The following is a 21,430-nucleotide window of genomic DNA, read 5'->3' as shown; positions in this document are numbered from 1 at the left end:
GGAATGGGGCAATTAAGGTATTGATTTACTTTTTCGAGGTTGGAAACGCCACAATTGTCGCAACTTCGACAGATCACACTTGTTTTGGATTGCTGTTACATACAAATGAATTATAGAAATGGAGGCTGTAATGCCTTGATTGATTGTCGTACTTTATCAATTTTACAATTTTTTCTTATGTGTGTATACGATAATAATTTATAGAAAACATTTTAATGTTACTATTATTCAAAAATAGTCAAATATATTTGAAGGACGAATGTTTTATTAAGAGTTACGTACAAAATTCTTATAATATTTATATTTCTTATGTATTGCATATTACGTCGTCGTCAATCTAATTAAATATGTGGAACTTTGTCATTTCGCAAATCGGAAACCGATGAGACCATTTACATACGTAGAGAAGAAATTTTATTATTGTGGGTATTTTTTTTGCTCTCGACAAAATCATCTATCACCATTCTACGAACCATTTACTTTTATCTTCCTTTCTTGTACATTCATAGGGAAGTTTCACTAATTGAGTGTATTTTCTTTTGTGTGTCTGTATGTTTTTTAGGAGCGCTTTTAACATTTTATTATTCCTTTATCTTTTTTTGGTAATTGTTTTCTGATATGCTTTTTTACTTTGTTTTTTTTTTATTTTAGCTCCAATCGCTTACGGAGGTACATGAACGGGGAAAATCTACGTGCGAAAGTAGATTTCTAATTATGATGTTGCGTGTCCGATAAAAGTTAGAACATTTAGCCTTTCTCAATGAATTGTATTTATCCATATACAAAGTTGATTGAAGAGCGCATAATTTATTTTTTTTTGTTTTCAAAGTTTGCTTTTCCCACACAATTACATTATTTAGTTATTCTGTTATATATCTTTCAACTCGAACGTTGATCATTCGAGACATCACAAATATTATATAAAAAAGTTTTAATTAGCAATCAATTCCCTAATATCTATTTAATATAATAATCTCTTGTCCATTTTCAGTCCATAAACATCTCATTAAAAGTTTTTGACTTTCGAATCAAGTTTTGAAAATATTCCAGTCGTCGTATCCTCATTTCAAAAACTTTACAAAAATACTTATCATCGCTTTCGAAAGACAAAAAAAACGTTTCCCCTACTGTATATAATTGTTTCTTAATTTTATTGCGATTAAAATGGTATTCAAGAACACGAAATATTATCTCGCAATTTTTTTCACCCTACACCTCGGGCCGTTCATTTTCATACGAAAATTCCAGCAGTTGCTTCTTCCTTTTTCTCGTTGAACAAGTGCAAATGATGAGTATCCAATTAAATTTATTGCATGGTAAATGTAGCGTTTGTAATATCATCGTTCACCATATGGAATAAGACAAAAGTAGAAAAGAAATCAAAAACGTATATGCGTTGCAAAACCGTCATTCCTGTACTTTCCACAAAAAAACAATCCCTTGTTTAACGAGTAAATATTCAATCAAGAAGGATTACACAAACGCTGCTATCTCGGACGGCAGATAGCCAACTGATAAAAGAAAGAAAGAAAAGTGTGCAGGAGAGATAATAAGAAAAACATAGAGATAAAAGAGAGATGGAGATACAGCTTAAGTATAAATCTGTAGCAGTATCAAAATGGTAAAAATCGTGCAGATAAAGGCGAGCAGCACGGGCAGCACGAGGACAAAACGCAAAGAGCGGCGTAAGGAGCCGCTCGGTCCCTGTCATACGTCATCTTGCACCTCAGCTATTTGCACTGCGGACTCGAATAAGGGACGTTCTGGGGTCGCCTCGCTCGCCGTTGTCGTCGTCGTTGTCGATGTTGTCAATGCCGAGCGACGCGACTTACTCGACGACGAGAAGCACAAGCAACCTGACGATGACGGCGACGACGTTGAGTTTGATTGGTTACGGTTGCGTTTCAACGATGGCTTATTTTTGCTCTCGCGATCTTGCTCCGCCAAACACTTCTGATAATAATCGTAGTCTTTGAGATACCTGGGTGCCAATGGATATTTACAATCAAACGTTGAATAAGTGACCATGTGAATCAGATACTTACCAGACAGGAGGCCAGCGATGCTCGCTCAGATACTCCTGATTCTCAGGATGTAGAAGTCGCAGGCTACGTGGTGACATTTTGCAAAGTTTGTTGTAATTGACACACAAATGGTTCATACACCAATCGGCAAGTTGATCGGCATTGTGTAGCTATACCAACATTCCATAAACAATTATACAACCATCAAATAAATATGGCTTTGTATTTTATTACTGTATTTAAATGTAGCTTCGATATTCTGAATCAATATATTGTAATGGATACATAAAAAGATTGTTCTTTAGATTGTTGATGTTTAAATTGAGGAATATTATAAAAAATTTCAATGTTACATCTTCGCTTGAGATGCATGAGGATCGATTAGTAGATTTTAATTTTATCCTGCATAACTTAAACTTACGTGAAAACTAGGAAAATTTCGAGTGAAAATCTCCTTTTATAAGGCGAAACTAACGCACAGAAAAAAGGTAATTTACCTTGCAAGGCTCTAGCAATCGAAGGCAATTTTCCACAGCCTCATTGCCGTTGTTTTGTGACAGTCTCTCCAGATCCTCGATAACGCGATTTTCAACGAGATTCACGAGTCGCGGTAAGCATAAACGATTGGCCAATTCGAGCAAATTCAAACATCTGTCGGATGAGATTGCCGGCACTTCGTCTGTGTATAGGTAACACAACAGCTTATGGAAAGTGTATTCCCTCACTCCGGGAAATGCAATCTATGAAAATCGAAAGAAAACTGTCGTCGATATGTAGATTCAATTGAAGAAATGGTTGGCGCGAACTCACTATTTTTGCGCTGCTTTCGCGAAAATCACCGGAAAACATGGCTTTCATCATGTCGCAGCGGGCAGTTAAAATGGCACGGTGAGCTGGCAAGCTGCCATCATCTAAGTCGAAAACTACATCAGCGAAGAGACCTGCAATTTGAAAAACATTAAAAAAAAACAAAGAAAGTTACGATATGATCTTTCAAAGCTCTATAATCAGATGTCCGACTTGCCTTGTTCAAGACAAAGAGTTTCAAGCCTTTGCCGTACTATCTGCTTGAACTGATTGTTCATATCGCTGTTCATATATTGCTCACGCGACTGCATATTGTTGAGTACCATCAAGAGTTGGGGTATCTCCAGAAACTCGGCAGCTTGTCTTACCTCCTGTTGACAATTACATCATTTACGGGGAATCGTTGATACAGATTAGAAAAAAATTTTAATTGACGTTTAATTGACGAAAAGAAAAAAAATGATAAGAGTAAAATCTCAATGAGAGCGACGGGGGTTAAAACATGTATGTGCATGATCGATGCATGAACTCGAAGTACACTCGCGTGGTGCACTTCCATACTTTATGACGAAAAATCGTATAAAAAAATTTTATGATATCTAGTGATTCCTTTTTTTTCATTTGTGCAACGCGTGTGGTGATATAATCTCCCCTTACGTGTATTTTTTTTCACTTTACGTACCACCGTGTCTATATGATCGTCTAACACATACATGTTGTACTAACCAGTAGAAGCCCGATAGGAGCTGTCTGAAAGAACCACAGTTATGTTAATTAGGCCATCGAACTACATATACTCGGTATACAATATTGTGACATTGCGCTCGCGACATACAAAAGCGATTTATGCAATCACTTTTCGAATCCGTTCTACGTAAAAATTGTCCTTTGCGCAAATTTTGTTGACTTACTTTGAGATCGTGGTAGCGTTTGTCGAGATTGCCAGTGTAAATGAATTGCAAGCACTGCTGCATCGCTTGACTCGTTATGAGCTTCGACAATGTGACTACAATCGTCTGCTGGTGAGCTCCATTGCTGGTTTCAGTCTGAAAAACGGTCGCTTGGATTTTACACTCTTTTTTTTTCTCGCTGTTCCATAAACTTACCACAGTGACGCGAATACTTTGGAAGGCAGGATGATTGAGTTCTCGAGTGGCACCGATGGGCTTTCTTTGGGTTTCCAGGGTTGGCAATACTTGAAAACTCGAGCGTCTTTTGATCTGATCCCATACTCTGCGCGATAAGAGCACGTTTGTGGGATACGAGATATACGTAAAACGTAAGCTCTATATGTATTTCTTACTTATTGGTTTTGCTTTGATCGATGCGGATCAGGCATTCTGTGTCGTCGTTGAACTCGCCAACTGTCGCCTCGCCGAAAGAGCTGACCTGGAACGTTATTGAGTTTATGTCAGTTTCAAACCCGGTTTACCTTTTGTTATGAGTATGAGTTGCGAGTAATAAAATATACACGACTTTATAATTAAAATTACTATTGGCATTGTATTTTGAACAGTAGCTTCTGATACATATTACGTGAAATAAGTTTTCAACAACCTATTTATAAATAACTTTTAATTTTAATGGAGTTCGAAAATTCAATATTTTCACGACAAACTTGCTGCTTACAAAATACGAAATTTAACTGACAACCGATGGTTTGCAAATTTTAGATTAATTGTTGAATAAGAATAGAAATCAGAACACTTTGAAAGTTTTTCAGATTTTCCACTCAAGTTAAAAAGTAGTATCTGACTATAAACAATCCAGAATGTTTGTAACTTAAGGGCCAAGTTGCGATTTAGAGCAAGCTCTCGAGCATGGAAAGCGTAAAAAAATGGAATGGCAATGGAAAGTAGCATACCATACTAGACTCGCTAGAACTTCTTGGCGTGTACTCCTGTATGAGTTCCATGGTGAATAGGCGGTAGAATGTGGGTGAAGCAGCAGCGAGAAAGCAGCGATGGGCATTGAAGGACTGTCCACCGGCGACGAGAGCGACGTCGGTCTTATCGAGCCGAGTCCACAGCGACTTGATGTTTTCCTCGTAGGTGCTTGGTGCCAGCGTGACCTCGGGTGGCAATGGCTTTGGCGGGCAGAACGGCGCCTGCGAACATTCATTGGCTGGTTAGAATCGGTAGCGGAAATGTCGAGGGTCGAGAATGCACCTGAAGAAGCGGCCTCTTGACTCTCTTCAAATTGGTCATCCAGAACCTCTGCTGTCTACGAGCGATGAGTGCGGCCCTTATCGAGTTCTCGAAAACCTCGTTCACGCCGTAGTAGGTGAATACACTGGTTTCGTAGTAGCAGACACCGAGCTCTCGCGCGACCGCGCGCGCTTGGTCCGGCATAACCAGATCGCTCTTTCGCGTTGCTCTCACGAAGGGGCTTCGATCGCGAAAGTAGCTCAGATAGGTCTCGTCGCGATACATGTATCGCAGGTCGTTCTTGCAGCCTACCAGGATGACCGGAGTTTGGGGGCAGAAGCGACGGATCTCCGGATACCACATCGCCTTGCAGTTTCTCAGCGACACGGGGTTCGTTATGGAAAAGCATAGTAGCACCACGTCTGACCTGCAATCGGAAATACTTCATTTCTAACGGACAATATGCCGCGCCACTCCTATGCTTTCATTAATAGCATTACCTGCCGTAGGCGAATCTACGATCCTTTTCGTGATCGCCAAATGTATCCCACAGACGCAACGACACGTTCACGTTGTCGACCACCTCCCAAGAGCGTTCCAACACCTTTGGTTTGTTTAGTTTTTAAAGGACACTTGATATTTGCCTTGTTTCGCATAATGACCGCTTATGTCATGCTTGAGTTTAAAGTTCAGTGAACGAGCGAGAAAAGCTTTTGCTTCCGTTTGTCTCGAGCGAGCTAAGCGTTATACGATAATTAGGCTGTGCGTGGGTTTGTGTGCGCGCTTAAAGTGCGGAACGTGATGTGTATTTTCGAGCCATTGTCCCTGGTACACTCAATCACGCGCTTGAACGAGAGATAGAGAGAGAGAGAGAGAGAGAGAGAAAAGAGAGAGAGAGAGAGAACGTGTTTTAAAGCTGTATGTGCTTGTGTGCCCTGATTCATTGATGTTAAACGTTATTACTGCTACGAGACTGCTGCTACTGCAGCTTTTGTTCGAGATTGAGGAAACGACATACCAAAGCTTTTTTTGCGAAAATGAAGCTTTTCCTTCAACTCATTTTGTATTTTATCAATTAATAAATACTGATTGGACCGTAAGTACCGGATGACTCAAAAATACATTTCAAGATGAATTTAATATAAAGAAGCTTGCGATTTAATTTCAAGTTTGATTAAACAGTTATTTCGTAATCAACAGTCCTCATTATATGACTGTTTCTAATACAAATTTTGTTTATTATACTAAGATTATAATTTTCTAGATTTTAATTGTTAAAAATCATACGTTTCTAGGAAAAATGTTAGGAGATTGTTAATTTGAAACAAAGGCTAAGAAGGAAAAAAAATACATACATAGAATGTAAAACATTTTTTTTCATAAATTATAAAGTATTAAACATGTTTTCCTTATTAATGTGAATGATCGTTTTCTATAAGATTTGAGGTTACAAATAAAAATTGTTTACATTTTTTAGAGCTTGATCCGTAAGTCAGTAAATGATTTAAAATAATAAACTAAATATGAAGAATAATATTGAAAAATCAAGACTAATTATGAAATTAAAAAATCTATCTAAATATTTCTCTGGATGAAAAATTTGCTAAGTTTCATCAACAATTTGTAAGAGTTTCGAAGAAGTCTGAAAATTTCGAAAGTCTTCTAAAACTTTATCAAAATTTCTAGTCAATCTGCTGGATAAGAATTATGACTTTTCAAAAATGTCAAAAATCTTGAAGTCTCATAAAATTGTTGAAAGGCTTTGGGTGTAATATCCTTCTTTTGTTCATAATTTCTTTTTCTTTCAGATTGTTTAATGGTGTACTTGAATGCATAAAAAATTAACTCTCATGTTCAACATGACGAAGATAAGTTGAAAATACAAATTATTCTGAAGCTTTGAAAATTTGGAAAATCATAAAAATTTCTTCAGTAACGTTCGAGGAGGGTATTCAGCGTGAAATAATAAGCTGCGCAAGCATGTAAAGTAGATAGTGAGTGAACAGACAATAGGGAAAGAGTAAACATTGAGATACCAACATCCTTGTAGATCCGATACTGATCAATAGCCCAGACGGTCGGGACATGGGTGGTGAGCAGTTGCGACAGTGATACGTGCTTGTTGCAGGCGCGGGCGCAGATCAGTCGTGTTTTCCCAACCGCCGTGTCGCCGACGACCACGCACTTGACCAGCTCTTGATGGGGCTGCTCATTGTCCATCACCGACTCCCTGTTGGCGATTGGGCGATGTCGCTCATTGACGACACCGCCTCACGCAAACTCATCCAACTTGATCGTGGTTCCAATTCTAGTCCCTTACTAAATACTCCCTGCACCTCCTGCTTTGGCTCTTCTTTCTTCGCTCGCGCTCCTACCCTTTTCTGGCTGTTGATGCTTATTTTCGTCGAGCTTTTCACAGTACGACTAAGATGCATTCGACCTGTAAACACATCAACGTGAGTTGCGCATTATTTCACATGTTTGCTGACGTATAATCTTGCCCAGATCCATTGGCATCAATTTATGGCTCTTTTAAAGTTTTATAAATATTAGCTATAATTGGCAATTATTTCTATTTCCTGTATGAATTTTATCAGATATTCACTGTGACTTTCGATATAAGTTAACTACCTGAATACTGTGTAAGTGTTCTGTATAACGACATTGCAAAAATAGTAGGTATGCTCGTTAAATATTAATAATGGATCATTTCAAGCCTATAAACAGTACTTGTTAGAAGAAATCGATCCATGCGAGGTATTAAATTATTATCTGCATCGATACAAATAATTTACTCTACATTTGACAATCATAAGAATAATAATTTTCTGCATGATCACATAAATTATTAATTCATTACTTTAATCAAAGCAGTACCCAAGGGGTTCACAAGTGCAGAACGAAAGTGATAATTAACTCCACAACTTCACTTAACAGACGATTAATTTAATAACAACAAAACACCATCGAAAAATTAAATAGTTTGACTTATAGAAAGACATGTATAAAGTGAAACTAAAAAAATCGAAGTAATAAATGCATACAAGTCGTGTATTTTCAACGAAACAGAAGAGAGAGAGAGAGAGAGAGAGAGAGAGAGAGAGAGAGAAAGAGAGAGAGAGAGAGAGAGAGAGAGAGAGAGAGAGAGAGAGAGAGAGAGAGAGAGATAGATAGAGAGAGAGAGAGCGGATGCGCTCTACACGCGCTCTACATACACGTATACACGTAACATACAACCGCCTATTGATTTGACCCCGTAAGTCTTTCTCTCTTCCTCCCGCCGCAGGTCTTTATCACTTTTGTTTTCTCTTTCGCAGCTGGAGATCATTTCGATTAGTTACTTGCTAATAATGACGCACGTGCTAATTAAAAACTAGAATTGAATAGTTTGTTGGAGAATCTATGGGTTTTATTTGAGAATAAAGATGAAGAATCATGACATTTTGAGCTTTCGGAAAATTTACTTCGTATCGATTGGCTGAATATTAGCGAACTTTGCCTAATATTATGTAATACTGATCAAACTATATACTAATTGTTCCATACTATAAAATTAGAATTTAGAAAGCGGCGATATGCACACGGTTAAGAGCCGAAAAATTACAAACATAAGAAACAAAGAAAAATTTTTGCCGATTATGTAATTATTTTAATGATGATTTTACATAGTAGTGTACCTGAAACTAGAAGTTTATGCTTTATATAACGACTGATTAGTACGCGATTCAATTAACCTAGTTGAATCAATATGTTATTTCTCGCCTGTTGGAACTTTATAGTTTTATCGATCATTTGAAAAACGATCTTTTTTTTTATTTCGCTTGTGCGCCTCACTCGAATTTCTTTACTTTTTGTATTTATAGAAACACGATTCGCAACCTCGAGTCTGAAATTGTTATGCACCATCAAAAATTTTATACGAGAACGGGATATTGTCTTCTTTTAATTATTTGCTTAATATTTGATTTGGACACATCTGATGGTTCTTGAACCAAAGGTTGTGAGACTTTAGAGGGTCGCTCTTCGTAATAATTCACTTGTGTCGTATGATTGACGGTTTGAAAAAGCTTAAGTTTTTTTATGTAAATGAATAACACGAAATCATCTTTGTTACAAAGAATTTGAAGGATATTTTTACTATAATAAGCATAATAGTAAATCTGTATATTCAGCAATAAATTTTATGTTGTGTTACTATATTTCAGAACAACGATTAATTAATGGAAGGATTTGAATTGTTGAAGTTGACATGAAGTTCAAATCAGGATAGTGGCGCATTGCAGGGACGGGTCAACGGCTCGAAGGAAAAAAGTAGGCCACAGCTTACTTCACTTGATTCTTTTTTTTTTGAAGTTTTAAAGATGAGCTAATAAGGTTGCTTTTAATAGATAGTTCTTGTTTCTTTTTCATACTATTTTTTGAGCAACATGTGTTTCGACATGATTTATTGAGACGCAAGAGATTTTTTGTTGTTTCGACATGATTTATTGAGACGCAAGAGATTTTTTGTGTAATGAAATTTGATAATCGTATTTTGAAAGTCACTCTGTTGAGCTGTTCAATACTTAGATGCAATTTTCTTCAAACAATGTAATTCAGTATGAGATTTTCATATGTGAGATTTGTTTTCTGATACAAATAAATCATATCAACGATTAAAAATAATAATCGTTTTCAAAGTCAAACTAATTAAGTACCTGCAAACAGTTAAGTGTATTTACAATAGAACTTGTACTTGAATTCAATAAACCGTTAACAGTCCTTTTGAAATCTAAGAATATTTTATAATCGATATCGACGGCAATGTCGCAGAATTATTCTTTATGACGCCAGACATTTCGTTTAAACATACCTCTCTTCAGAAAACTCCTTAAACTTGATTGTATTCATAGAAACTTTAAAAAAGAGAGGCGATTCACAAACAAAAGTATCGCAAGATTTGGAATTTGCAGAAAATAGCAATCTCTCGATCTCGCTTTTTCCCCTCGTAATTTTTTACGTCTCGAGAGTGTACCTCTTTTTTTCCTGGCCAATGCCAATTCCCATAAAAACTTTTCTCATCCGCCTCAGCCGTCTTTATTCCTCCTTCTTTTCATTTCTGCGAGCGGTCGTCGCACTTATCTCGCATAATCTTATATGGTGTAGGAGAGGAGATACGAACTAAAAGAAAAACCTATCCGAGACCTGCTGTGTTTGGGTAGCTGTAAGCTAGTTATCTTTTGTTTTTCTCTACCAGTGAGATCCGAGAATTAGATTTTCCGTGAGGTTTTGTTAGCCTCGAAAGCATGTGATAACGTAGAGAAAGTATGTCGATGGTAGTGTTATTCCATTCAAATTTTAGCAAATCCTGTTGATTATTTGTAGGAAACTGTACGATAATTGAAATATAAAGTTATGGAATTGAGTGAATTGCTAGACGCGTGTTGACTGATTGAAAAATGCAAAATTATTGCGTATGGCAATCATAATTATAGTGTTCATTACTAAAAATTGTCACACATGCTCTCAATTAGGACAACAATCATTGGTGCGAACGCTAAATGATAATAATTCAAATGTAATGAACTAATTGAAGATAATTCAGCTTTTTATTTTTCAATTTACCATAATATTCTTCTATTGAATTCTTATTTATAATTTTTCTAATCATGCCAAATATTAGTTTATCTGTGGTAAAGTTGCCTGCTTTATAAAGAAAATAAGACGATTATATTTTCCACATATCTATCAATAAAAATCCATTTATCAATCTGCAACTTTTTATCGACCATAAAACTCAATTACTCGAATTTCTAAATCATATGTTGATAATAAAAGTCACTCGTGGCAAAAAAATATATATATAATTTTTTCCAGACCAATGAATCGACAAAATTCTTTTTCTCTCTCTTGCGCCCATAAACCACACATATACTCACACATCCACCATATAACATGCGGATCGATAATCGACTACTGCCTTGTGGTTGATGCGGCAATGTCACGGATAATATATGATATATATATATACACACAGACACACGCACATACAATAACATACATATAATGAATAGTCAAAGCAGTTTTCATTACCAAACGCCTATGATCTCTCAAAAATGATAATGGTGCTTACGAGTAGGTTTTAATATTTTTTATGTATTAATCTTAATATTTTTTGGCAATATCATGTATAATGAAGTATCAATGACTATGTGGATTTAAAAATTAAAAACTCTATTTTTATTAATTTTTTGTTTGAAAACTCTGAAACTTTATAGATGTATTCTTTGTAAAATATCACAGATTTTAAGGACATGCCGATTTTTTTCATTATTTTAAACTTATTTAATAAGCATACTAAGCTTTTTCAAGCTTACTTTTGGAATGTTTTAGCTGACAGCTGATTTGATAAAGATATTTGTTCGAACATTCTTTGTCTGTAATAGAATAAACTTTACAAAAGTTACTCAGAACCTTTTATCACAATTTATCTCAAAACCAAATATACCATGAATTGTGGAAAACCATCGTCTTTTTTTATCATTTTAAGGTTTGCTTCATTTTGAGATAGGTTTAGGTAAAAACTGTTAGGTGGCGTTTTATAAGGCTTACTTTATCGAAAGAAATAAGTCACTTATTAAGTTACTTTGGTTATTATAATATGCGCATGGAATATTTATCAGTAAAAGAAGTTAATGTAAACTTACACGTTCAGTAATCAGAATAAAATTATGCTATTAGGAGTAGATGAATCTTAAAAGTTTTTCTTGTGCAGTAGAATGAGCGAATTAAATGATAAAAGCCCATATAGAACATTTACGATTCAGTCTAAAAACAAAGAATGAATTTGAGGAAAGAATATCTGAAGTAATATTTATCAAGACGCACACAAAATAAAATACAAAAATATTTGTCTCGCAGTCCACACGTGAAAGAGAATGATTGCGCCATTCAAAACGTAAACTCTTTTGATATACAAAATTGCAGAGAGAGAGAGAGAGAGAGAGAGAGAGAGAGAGAGAGAGAGTGGCCAGTAGTAAATTCATCTGTAATAAAACCCACGTGCGTAGATGGTCGCGTGATAATCGAGCAAACTGTTTACGTCTTTTCTGGGATTATATCTCCTGCTCGATGACTAAAACGCGCAGTTCTACTACCGCCTATCGCGATTAATTTTACAAGCCAAACAAATGCGTCTGGCCAACGTTTGCTTGTCTTGTGATAGGCTTTTTACGACTATCTGTTTATTGTGTCGTACAAAGAAATTCGTTCTTTTTTTATTTTTCTACTTATCTAAAACTTTCGACGGATAATCGCTTCTATTTTCGAAATCATTCAACGATTCCGCGGAACAATTTGGACCAACATGTCGGTTAAACAACGATTCACTATCCACAATAATACTTCAAGATTGATAAATTAATCTAGGAGCAATATGAATTTAAAATCCGTCTGATTGGCGATTTCAATTCAATCGATAAATAATCGCCAAAACCTTTGACTAATCGTTCGATAATTATCTGACCAGTTGTAAGAGCCACGAAAATTAATGATCAGACGATTATATTTTGATCTTAATAAGCAAAATGAAATGAGCTAGATTGTGCAATACCTTCTTAATTTCATAACGCGCTGTCTCGCTACTTAGGTGTCATTCTCGAAGCTACAATTTCAACGTTTCGAAGAATGCAGCCTCAATTGTGTAATTGCACCTTCAATATGTTTATTTCATAAACGCCTACTGCGGCTATATAATGCTTGAAAATTACGCGCTGAGAGTGTCTTGACTCGCCTCTCGGTTTGAAATGCAACAAGAGAAAAAAAACATTTTTATTCTTATTTTGAATCTCGTCGCACAAGGAAAAACGCTGCCAACTCATTGGCAGTTAGCTTCCTCGTCAACATATTCAATTCCTAATTTTTTTATCGATATTTTATTCCATTCCATTAGCCCGAATGACCTGTACAAAGAACTCGGTTCATTATTTATGATCAGCAATATTTGTACCAAATTTTAAGTCGATTCGATTCCAGTCGCTCCTGTTATCTTGGGAGACGTAAAGGATTTTCCGATTGTTTTAAGGGTTGTTCTAAAAGATTTCAAGCTTAATTTTGAACAATTTATTTGGAAATGAGTGCGATTGAATATTATCTAAATTTGGTAATCGAATGGAAAAAGACATGCAAACGATACTCTGTTAATTTATCACGATATCATTAAAGCTCATTTACTTGTTCAACCACACGAAATGAATTATAACTGTATAAATGCAAAAGAAGTGTTATTCGATTGATCTACCGAGATATCAAATAACTCGAGATGAGAACAATGAAAAGTAACAAGCATTTTAAATCATTCGCTTCTTTATTTACAAATCACACTCATCTTATCTCGACGCATGTATTAAGCGCTTGTATTAAGCTTCAAAGTCCTATTCAAGGTTAGCAACTGTTCTTTTTACCCCATAAATGCGCTCAATTGAGTTTCAAAATTAAATCGACACTACTTTCTTTTTGAGTAAGAGCGGTAAAGTTTGATATTGCAAACTAAAAGCTGTGATAATTATAAATCGTAGGAGAACTTATAACAGTTATTGGATAGTTTTCTTTATAAAGATCAATGTAAAACGTGAGTTTCACAACAGTAATTCGTGGACAATGCCTGAGAAAAATGTATCTTTGAGTGCATCCACTTGAGCGAACAAGCCATGACAGTAACAACGACAAATTAACCAATCAACAGAACCGCGTAGATCTCATCTGTCGTACAAGCGCCATCGTAAATTAAAATAGCTCGGCAATCGAGAGATTGTTTAAATGTTACGTAACTCTTCTCAAACGCATAATTATTCCAAGAAGTCAAAAAGAGTTTCGATGATTATTTTCAATTTTGCAGAAAGCAGCCGCGGTTGCATGTTGGAAAGTTTTGTATTATTGATAAAAAAATAGCATGGATATTAATAGACGCGTACCTTGTGTTTAAGTGGACAAACTTTCTTGTTTCGCGGTATACGAAAGTTCATGCGATGAATAAAGAATAACGTATCTTGACGAAGCAAAGCGCGTTCGCATTATGTTTTTTCGAATTATTTTTTATAGTTATTCAATTTTGGGTGTCACAGTTCTATAATCTAATCGGAATATAACATAATATATATGACAAGATGAACTATTGAAGATAATTTGAAATGAACCTGAAATATTGTGAAAAAATATCAACAAAATTTTTCAGGTAACAATGTCAAAACTGTTATACGACGCTAGATTGATACATTTGCTCAACCCCCATCAGGTTGGAAAGAAACTTGCTTTATTGTAGTGGTATGGTAAATATGAAGCTATATTTGAATGTATATTTTTCAGTTCTTCGCGTTTCTGTCAATACCAGAGGTGAGCTTGTGGAAAATAGAATAAATACGATTGTCGAGTGAAAGTCAAACTGAAAATCAAAGAAATAAAACATTTTTTGCTATTTTTTTTCGATAATAATCATATTGTAAGCTACGCGACATAGTTGTTTCTGCTTTCGCCAAGTCAACACGAACGATGTTATCGTACAATCGCGAGAGAGAAAAGTAGAGATTAGAATCATCCAGCAATTATTACGAGAAAACTCAGAGCAATGCAAAAACAAATCTAGCGATCATAAATTCCAAGGCTCAAACAATAATTTTGCATTCTGGGGTAGCACAAACGAAGAAAAAAACATGCTATGCACTCTTTGTGAATTGAGCTTTAGGCCGGCTGTGGGATCGATGCTGAGAATCAATGCTGCTGCGGCAAAGGGCGAGTGACACTTAGTCGGTGGGCTCTCGTGATTTACGAATTGCGCGCGCAAGAGAAAGAGAGAGAGAGAGAGAGAGAGAAAGAGAGAGAGAACGAGTCTCCGCGTCGTTTAACATATTCCAATGTGGATCGTTGTTAACGTAATTTTGGCTAATTTTTTCTTTTGCACAGACTGATGCTTCTTCCCTGTTGGGCGTTGGCAAGAGGAAAATCGCGATTCCCGAAAGTTTCAAAGAAACAAATCGATAGTTGGAAAGAAAAGCCACCTCACGCGAGAAAAGATGTAAAGCTATGTTGCACCAGCAGCAATGTTAGGTTATCAACATCACTTTAGGTTAGCCACACCGCAGTGCATACACTCCTCCCCCTCTTCTCTCTCTCTGTACGTGTGTGGCATAATCCGCGAGAAGTGGAAGGGAATAAGGGATTGACTACCTGGCAAGTGGTGCAACAAACACACGGTGATGGCACTTTTATCTTTTGGCGTTCTGTCAGCTTGCAGCTTGGTAGATAAGGACAAACTGCGTCACTGTTTCTCTGTCGGGCAAAAGCCAGGCAACGCGGATCGATCTCTCGCTCCTGTTCGTCTTGGCTCTCCGTCTTCGTTTGTGCTACTGCTGCTGCAAGTCTTTCTAGCAGCAGTGTGCAAGAGAGAACAGATACGTCAACGCGGCGCGCGGACCGACTGGCGGACTGACTCCGTAGCAGAGATTAGTAGGGAGATTGCTGACGGCAATGCTTCCGAGCGTGCCCGACAAATGTTACTGGTTCGAGCGCCCCGTAGTGGCCAAAGCACCGAAGCTGACGCACATTTTCGTTCGGCGCGAGAGGGGAATACCAAACGTGCGTCTAATATACAGAGGAGAAGAAGAGAATGTGCGTCTGACCAATCACGTTAGCCGATAGGCGGGGCGAAGCAAGAGTGCGAGTTTGAGCACTCGAAGAGAATTTCGTCTCGGCAAATCTTTTCTCTTCGACCAGAATAAAGGCTTCGATTCCCACTTGATGCAATTTTTTTTTTTTTTCATAATTAAATATCTCGAAATATCTTAATTATTACAGCAAATATCTACAACTTAAGCCCTTTTTTTAATCACAAACCCTCGTACATTTCTATGAACATATGTAACTTTCGTACAATTGAATCCTAATGTGTTGATAGCCGAGATGGCTAACGCGTGCTGCTTGATTTCATTTTTGTCGTCCCGGGTTCCAGTCCACGTAGATACCATAGATAAAATTTTTTTTTCTCACAATTAACTCACAATTAATTTGTATGATAACGAGATTAATAAAAAGTACAATCATAAGTTTTCTTATTCTTTGCCATTTATCCCGTTCTTGCCATTACATTAAGTGAATGAATATATAACTTTAATAATAGTTAATTCAACTTTAATAAACTAATATATTATCATATACATCATAATTTTTATATTTATAATTTCAATATAAATTCGAACTTCATTAAGTATGAAGTTAGACCGACGTCTCGAGTTGGGTTCAATTCCTACTCAATGTTATGTTTTTCCTTTGGTTTTAACTTTTTTTTAGATATAATTTATAAAGGTTCTTTCAGAAAATAACTCATGTCTATTTATACAGCTCTTATTAATTATCTGGGTATGAGGATGCAGTTCCTTTTGACAGGGTATTATCACACAAAAGTGTAAATTTATACTACCGACTGATCTTTTTCAGGTACATAATCGTAATGAGAAATAATATTTATTTCTTGAACGGTTATAATATTGATTTTATGTCCAGAGAACACATTGGTACACGTGTTTTGACTTCAAATTTCGAACGTAGAAAGCATCTGACATTGACGTTAATATTTTAAAGATCACACGTCTTATTATAGTCAATAGCGTTTCGATAATTACTAGAATTGATACTTTGCAAATTGAGCATTCTTCTGTTAATCTGCGTGCTTTAACATAATACACGCGTTAATATTAATGATTTAATACATCAATTCAATTTAAACAAATCAATTTAATAAGCAACTTCATAAATTATAGCTTTTATAGTATACATATAAAGTTAAGCTTAATAAATTGTAGCTTTTATAGTATACATATACAGATGTTACATCCAAATAATATAAATGGGTAACGTAGATATATCAATATACTTTTGTTTATATAGAAAACTAAACAACACTATCGCATAACAGTTAACAGTCATTGCCTTATTTCACGTATACGCCACTCCTATAAATTATTTTCTCCTTTATTAATAATATTACTTTGATTATTTGCATAATTATGTAAAAAAACGAAAAAATTCCATTATATCCGTCTTGTAGATTTTACAAAATTAAAAGACACGTATTTTTTCTTTTTTCGATCAATAGAAAATTGACTGAGTTACAGCGTGCCAAAGGTACCCACGATTATTCGGATATATGCAAATGCTATGTTATCGTGACGTCACGGAAAGCTTTATCGCGCTCTTTCTCGGCCAGTTTTTGATTGATTAAATAAACAAAAAATACGTGTCTTTTATTTTTTAAACATCTACAAGACGGATATAATAGATTTTTTTCGTTTTTATACATAATTTGGCTTACTATCGAATGTTTTATCATTAATTAATACTAATCATTTAAATGTTTCAACATTTTAGAAATACTTGTTATTCAAGCTCCCAGTTCGTATTGTAATTTGAATTGTCATATTAACCGCCTTTTTTAAATGCCCTTTTCTTTTGTTTTGGCGGTTATTAATGTGACCGAGTATCGGCTGTCAATTCGCGCTCGAATCTATCATTGTCGTTCTGGCACCTACGTGCGCATACTAAGGGCCAGTGATAAAAGTTTTCTTGATAATAGTTTTGTGATAAAAGTTTTCTCGATAATAGTTATCTTAAGGTGCTTTAAGTGAAAATAGTGAGTAAAAAGTGAAAAAAGTGAGTGAACAGTGATAACAGTGCGTGAAAAGTGATTAAGTGAACGTGCAATCAATCGTACACGATGGCGAAAACGTACGATTTTTGCCAGTACAGACTATGTAACAATTCTAGGCTCAGCGGTCATCAACTTTTTCGCTTCCCCGATGCATCGACTCAGGAAAACCGCCACAAGCAATGGATTGACAACGCAGGTAAGTTAAAATTAATTAGATTTAATAAAATTGCTTTCTTTTTGTCTCTGTTCTCTCTCTCTCTCTCTCTCTCTCTCTCTCTCTCTCTCTCTCTCTCTCTCTCTCTCTCTCTCTCTCTCTCTCTCTGTCTCTTAACCATGCCATTTGTTGCACTCTCTCTCTCTTTCTCTCATTCTTATTCCGCGATGTTTGGTACTTTCTTTCTATTTTTTTACGCTATTTGTTGGGCTCTTTAATTTTTTTTGCAACTTCTGGAACTCTCTCTCTCTCTCTCTCTCTGTCTCTTAACCATGCCATTTGTTGCACTCTCTCTCTCTTTCTCTCATTCTTATTCCGCGATGTTTGGTACTTTCTTTCTATTTTTTTACGCTATTTGTTGGGCTCTTTAATTTTTTTTGCAACTTCTGGAACTCTCTCTCTCTCTCTCTCTCTCTCTCTCTCTCTCTCTCTCCCTCTCTCCCTCTCTCTCTCTCTCGCTCTCTCTCTCTCTCTCTCTCTCTCGTGTTGACGATCGTTATATCCGGATTACGCGCGCTCGCGGGAGCTTGCACGAAAATCACGCGCTCCCCCAACGCGTGCGTATACACGTATTATTGTGATATCCCCGCAGCGTGTAAATAGATTAGCGGCTGAAACGCGCCTCTCTCTCTCTCTCACTCTCTCATTTGCTATATCTACGTTTAGGAGATTTAAATAAAAAATTGGTGACTGAAGACAAGATGAATAGTGATTGTCAATTATAAATTTATTAAAAAAGAATTTTTACGCGTTTCACGCATGTTCCTCCGATTGTTGAGAGCAGTTTTTTCAATTTAAGTAGGAATCATACGTGTGAAACGACTGTGATTTGATACTTTCTTACGATCTTAAAAAAATGAATTAAAACAATCAATAAATTAAAAATTGCACACGCGTCGAGCTTTTGCTGACGTACGACGTTTAAAAATCAAACGTATTAATGATGCGAATATTAAAATATGAAATATAGCCAGCGTAATTAGTATAATTTCTCGTTGTTTGAACTATGCTTGACTGTGATATTTTTAAGTCAGACTTCCTTTTGCTTGAGTACTTTTTATTTATATTTTTCTAATGATTTTTTATAGATGATAAATAAGTTAATATAATTAGATTTATGGTTTTACATTGTAAGTTAATTACTTTTTAATTTTTGTGGCTGACTTTCCAAATTATTTAACGATGTTTAGTGAAGAATGGTTTAATTAACGAAAGTTAACATTCGTGAAAAATCAAGAATTTATTTATTTCAAAATACTAATTGCTATTGTATTATTTTAAAGTTGAAAAATTGTTATTAATAATCATAAAGGCGTCATTAAAATCATACATCAGATTTCTTAATTACTTTTTTTAACAGTGAAAAGTAATTATTAATCAATCTTGCATAAACAATTAATGAAACTAAACTTCAATTAAATCTTTGTTCCTCTTAACATTGAATTGTGATATTTAAATTTATGAATCACATTCTTAGTAAATGGGACAATGTACGAGAAAGTAATCAGTATGATAATTGTAACAAACACCCCATGATGTAATTCACTCCCATTTTATATACCGTGCCATAAATGTTGCCAAGGATAGAAACAATGAATTTAAGTTTATGAACATCATTTACATCTAACCTCTGCTTATAAATGTCGCTTCATTATCTAATCCCCAATACCTCAAAAGAATGCTATCTCAATTTAAGGAAAACTCATTACTATATGTAGATTGATAGAAACAAATAGAATATTCATTATAACGTGAAGTAAAAAATATAGAGCTTGAAAAATTGTTCAGATTCTTTTCAAGTATTAATATTTAATTTATCTTGAATGCTTACTGATAATTTTTATATACATGATTAATGCCCTTCTCATTTTGTTCGTGTAAGAGCTTTGTAAAACTATATCGTATACTTTTGAAGGCAAGTTGTTAAGAACTTTGGTGTGAGTCGTGTTCTTTCATACAAAAAAAAATTTATTGTTACAGAATTCTTTGTAAAAATTTAATACTGCGTTTATTTTGCACAAAAAGGAACGGAAAATAAGTACACGAACGCAAAAAAACACTGTTTGGTTCACTTTACACTTTTGTAAATGTACCTGCCACCATAGGCAAAGATTGTACACAAATGTCTTACGGCAATATCTCATCGTTACCCGACGAAAACTCTGTATAACCAAGTTTTAAGTCTAATAAATATAAAATAAAAATGTCGCACATATATGATGGCTGTATTATTCACTTACAACGTTCGTTTATTTCTCTTTTGACAAATACTACATTATATATATTTATATATGAGAAATTGAATCTCATCTTTGCTCAGACATATTTTTGTTATCGTTTAAACCGTTGAAAACGCAAATAAGCATAAATAATTATCATTTACAAATACACTTGAAATAACGCAAATGATTAGAACCAAAAAGACGAAAAACGATAAAATTATCAAAAAAAACAACATTTAATAACAAAATATTAACAATTTTTTTCAAAAAAAATAAACGAAATTATGAATCACCCAATAACGAAAGTACATTTGTATCAAGAGCATTCGAAATTTACGTATCTAAAAACACTTACACCTGAAAATCCGAACAATAACTACAGTATGCATATATTGCACCTTGAGTAGACTGTAAAATACTACGGCACAACACGGTTATAAAAAAGAATTTTTATAACTATGTTGTGTAAAAAATATTCTATATATTATGCATCTGACGATCACGTGACTTCTACAACAGGAAACTACGTTTTACTATTTTACAAGCTTGTAATCACGAGCATATTATCACAATTTTTTTAATACATCATCTTTGTCTTAATTAAACGAAAAATCATTATACGATTAAATTATAATTTTTTGTTTCTTCTGAAGACCATAACCTCGATGCATTTTCCTACGATTGTGGCAAAGAATTTTTAACAATTTAGCAAAGGGGATATTGGGCAATCTCGAATTATTCACAATATGAGTTACGCAATTGAGCGACCGTCGTTCAACTTTGCATGAAGTTTATCAAGCTCAAGTTGTATCTCTCTCTCTCTCTCTCTTTTATTTATTTATTGATTTAATGAAAAATACAATTTCTTTATATTTCTCTCTTTCACTTGTGCACTCTATCTTTTAGTTATTTATTTAAAATTAAAATACTCTACAATTCTTGTCACATGTATGGTATTCACATTCTTTATTTTATAATTTTCCATCGAGTTATAAAACCATTGAAAAGTCTAAAATAAAAAATAAACTTGATTTTTCGGTTGAATTTTTTTAAATCCTAAAATTATTATTATTAAGTCCTAAAATTATTATTAACTAATTAAGATATAGTGGAATAAGCAATAATTTCTTTTTAAATCAAATTCAAAATTAGCCGATATTCTAGCTATTAAATATAAAATTTTTAATGATGCAATAGGAATAAAATTGAATAAGCGAGATTGCAATTACTCTTATGATTTGTCTTCAACTATAAGAAATGCCGACTTAACCTCATATATATAGGTATTAGTTATAAGTTATTCCGCTAGAGGTCGCATACTAGATCCCAAGCAAGATACG

At 34.9% G+C, this 21,430-nt stretch overlaps 1 protein-coding gene across 2 annotated transcripts; it reads right to left on the bottom strand.

Annotated features, from left to right (window-relative positions):
* Positions 1 to 236: 236 nt before the first annotated feature.
* On the bottom strand, positions 237 to 15,436 carry LOC131670732 (rho-related BTB domain-containing protein 1). 2 transcript variants are annotated; one of them, XM_058946598.1, is made up of 14 exons: positions 15,179 to 15,436; positions 7,019 to 7,418; positions 5,479 to 5,582; positions 5,000 to 5,405; positions 4,696 to 4,938; positions 4,135 to 4,220; positions 3,938 to 4,064; positions 3,743 to 3,877; positions 3,558 to 3,581; positions 3,049 to 3,202; positions 2,835 to 2,965; positions 2,522 to 2,764; positions 2,046 to 2,194; positions 237 to 1,981 (listed from the first exon to the last, which is right to left on the bottom strand). In XM_058946598.1, exons 2-14 carry the CDS (start codon positions 7,196 to 7,198, stop codon positions 1,708 to 1,710), a joined length of 2,256 nt encoding a protein of 751 aa, XP_058802581.1. In that variant the 5' UTR covers positions 7,199 to 7,418; positions 15,179 to 15,436; the 3' UTR covers positions 237 to 1,707. The 2 variants fall into 2 exon arrangements, with proteins under 2 accessions (XP_058802581.1, XP_058802582.1); XM_058946599.1 differs by lacking the exon at positions 3,558 to 3,581.
* Positions 15,437 to 21,430: the final 5,994 nt, after the last annotated feature.

The sequence above is a fragment of the Phymastichus coffea genome, unplaced genomic scaffold (assembly GCF_024137745.1).
Source record: "Phymastichus coffea isolate CEN01 unplaced genomic scaffold, Cenicafe_Pcof_1.1 PCOF00114, whole genome shotgun sequence".
Taxonomy (NCBI): Eukaryota; Metazoa; Arthropoda; class Insecta; order Hymenoptera; family Eulophidae; genus Phymastichus; species Phymastichus coffea.
Note: the sequence above shows the minus strand (reverse complement) of the source record. Positions and strands in the feature narration are given on the sequence as shown.

Coding starts and splice junctions, on each gene's coding strand:
- LOC131670732 (XM_058946598.1), bottom strand. CDS start 7,198: ATGGACAATGAGCAGCCCCATCAAGAGCTGGTCAAGTGCGTGGTCGTC. Junction 3,582..3,742: donor AACGCTACCACGATCTCAAA/GTAAGTCAACAA, acceptor TGGTTCTTTCAG/ACAGCTCCTATCGGGCTTCT. Junction 3,203..3,557: donor CTCCTATCGGGCTTCTACTG/GTTAGTACAACA, acceptor AATTGTCAACAG/GAGGTAAGACAAGCTGCCGA.